Source organism: Candida margitis, assembly GCF_024628925.1.
Source record: "Candida margitis strain CBS 14175 chromosome Unknown scaffold155, whole genome shotgun sequence".
NCBI classification, from domain to species: domain Eukaryota; kingdom Fungi; phylum Ascomycota; class Pichiomycetes; order Serinales; family Debaryomycetaceae; genus Lodderomyces; species Lodderomyces margitis.
This window is the reverse complement of record NW_026261736.1, coordinates 1,204-2,492: the sequence shown is the minus strand read 5'-3', so window position 1 is coordinate 2,492 and position 1,289 is coordinate 1,204. Positions and strand designations below refer to the sequence as shown.

General features: G+C 36.5%; 1 protein-coding gene across 1 annotated transcript; it reads right to left on the bottom strand. All coding sequences in view use genetic code 12, as the record gives it.

Moving 5' to 3' along the window:
- Positions 1–387, bottom strand: CANMA_000378 (uncharacterized protein; the record flags this gene model as incomplete). The annotated part of the gene is made up of 1 exon (XM_051815982.1): positions 1–387. A coding segment is annotated over one exon (387 nt), but the record flags the coding sequence as incomplete, so codon positions are not given.
- Between the last annotated feature and the right edge of the window lie 902 nt (positions 388–1,289).

Below are 1,289 nucleotides of genomic sequence, written 5' to 3'. Positions count from 1 at the left end.
TGCTGTACCATAAGCTCTCAAGTCTCGATAAGCGACACCCAATTTCGAAGGTTTGTAATAGTCAGGATGCTTTTCAAACAATTTTTTTTGGTTTTTGACCCAAAACTTGGAATCAAAGCTGTCTGAATTTGGATCTAGTCTTTCATCCCCTTCCTCTTCTTCTAATGGACTCACACCAGGCACTTGCGACATGTGAGTCAAATACTTTCTCAACTTTGTTGCTGAATTGGAGTCTTCATTAGTGTATGTTCTTGCTATTTTTTGGACTCTATGTGCATCAAATCCAGAAAATTCGTGAATGGATGGCCCCGAAGATGATGAATTGGTCTGTTGGTTTTCTAATTTATTGATTGAGTCCCCCTTGGACTCATTTTCCAAATTAGACATGGTTTATTTTGATGTTGTATAAAGAGATTTGAAAAAAAAAAGAACACCCTTGAAGAGGAGGACCCAATGCTTTTATATCAATTTTGATTACTTTACCAATCGACTACTTCATTCAGCAAAGCTATAAGTGAGTATAGCCATGATGATTGTGAAAAAAATTGAACTAAAATTCCCTGACACAAAACAAAGATTTTTAAGGAACCACGGAATCGGAGCTTACACCAAAGCTTAACATGGACCGAAAAAAAAAAGAAAAGAATAATCGCTCAAGTGGATACCAAATAACGATAAAGCTCCTTCGGAGGCTTAGCTTAGCAAGTATTGATGCCTCTAAAAACTGAACGTTGCTTCTTCTCGGTGCACAAGAGACATGTGGGACACGCTTTAACTAATATCAATAGTGAGAAATACAATCTGCTTAATTAGAACTCTTAATGTTTTTGCTATGTTTTAGGTTCAGTTGGATGAAAGACAGAATTTTACGAAATAAAGAGATCCAGTATCATCAGGTACAACTTCATATGTTCACAAGCGAAATCTGTAGTCAACTTAAGCAGAATGAACCATTTCGTTGCGAAGTTAAAAGCGAAAAATTTTCTTTCTGGTTCTAGTGTGCGTGAACTAAATCAATAAATGATACAGTAGGTATGCGGCTTGTTTTCGGCATTTTTATTAATCCGAAAATATTTTGTCATCCGTGATTATTTGATCCGAATAGAAACCTTATTGTGTTTGTGTCACCATCGAAGCAAAATAGAAATTTAACTATGATCGACGAAGATAGTTCAGAAGTTCGGGTTTAGCTTAGGAGTTACGAAACTCGGGGATAAAGAGGGAATTCGGGCCTGGTGGTTTCATCAGCAACTATATCACAGGCTATTTATGAGAATTCGTTTTAGCTA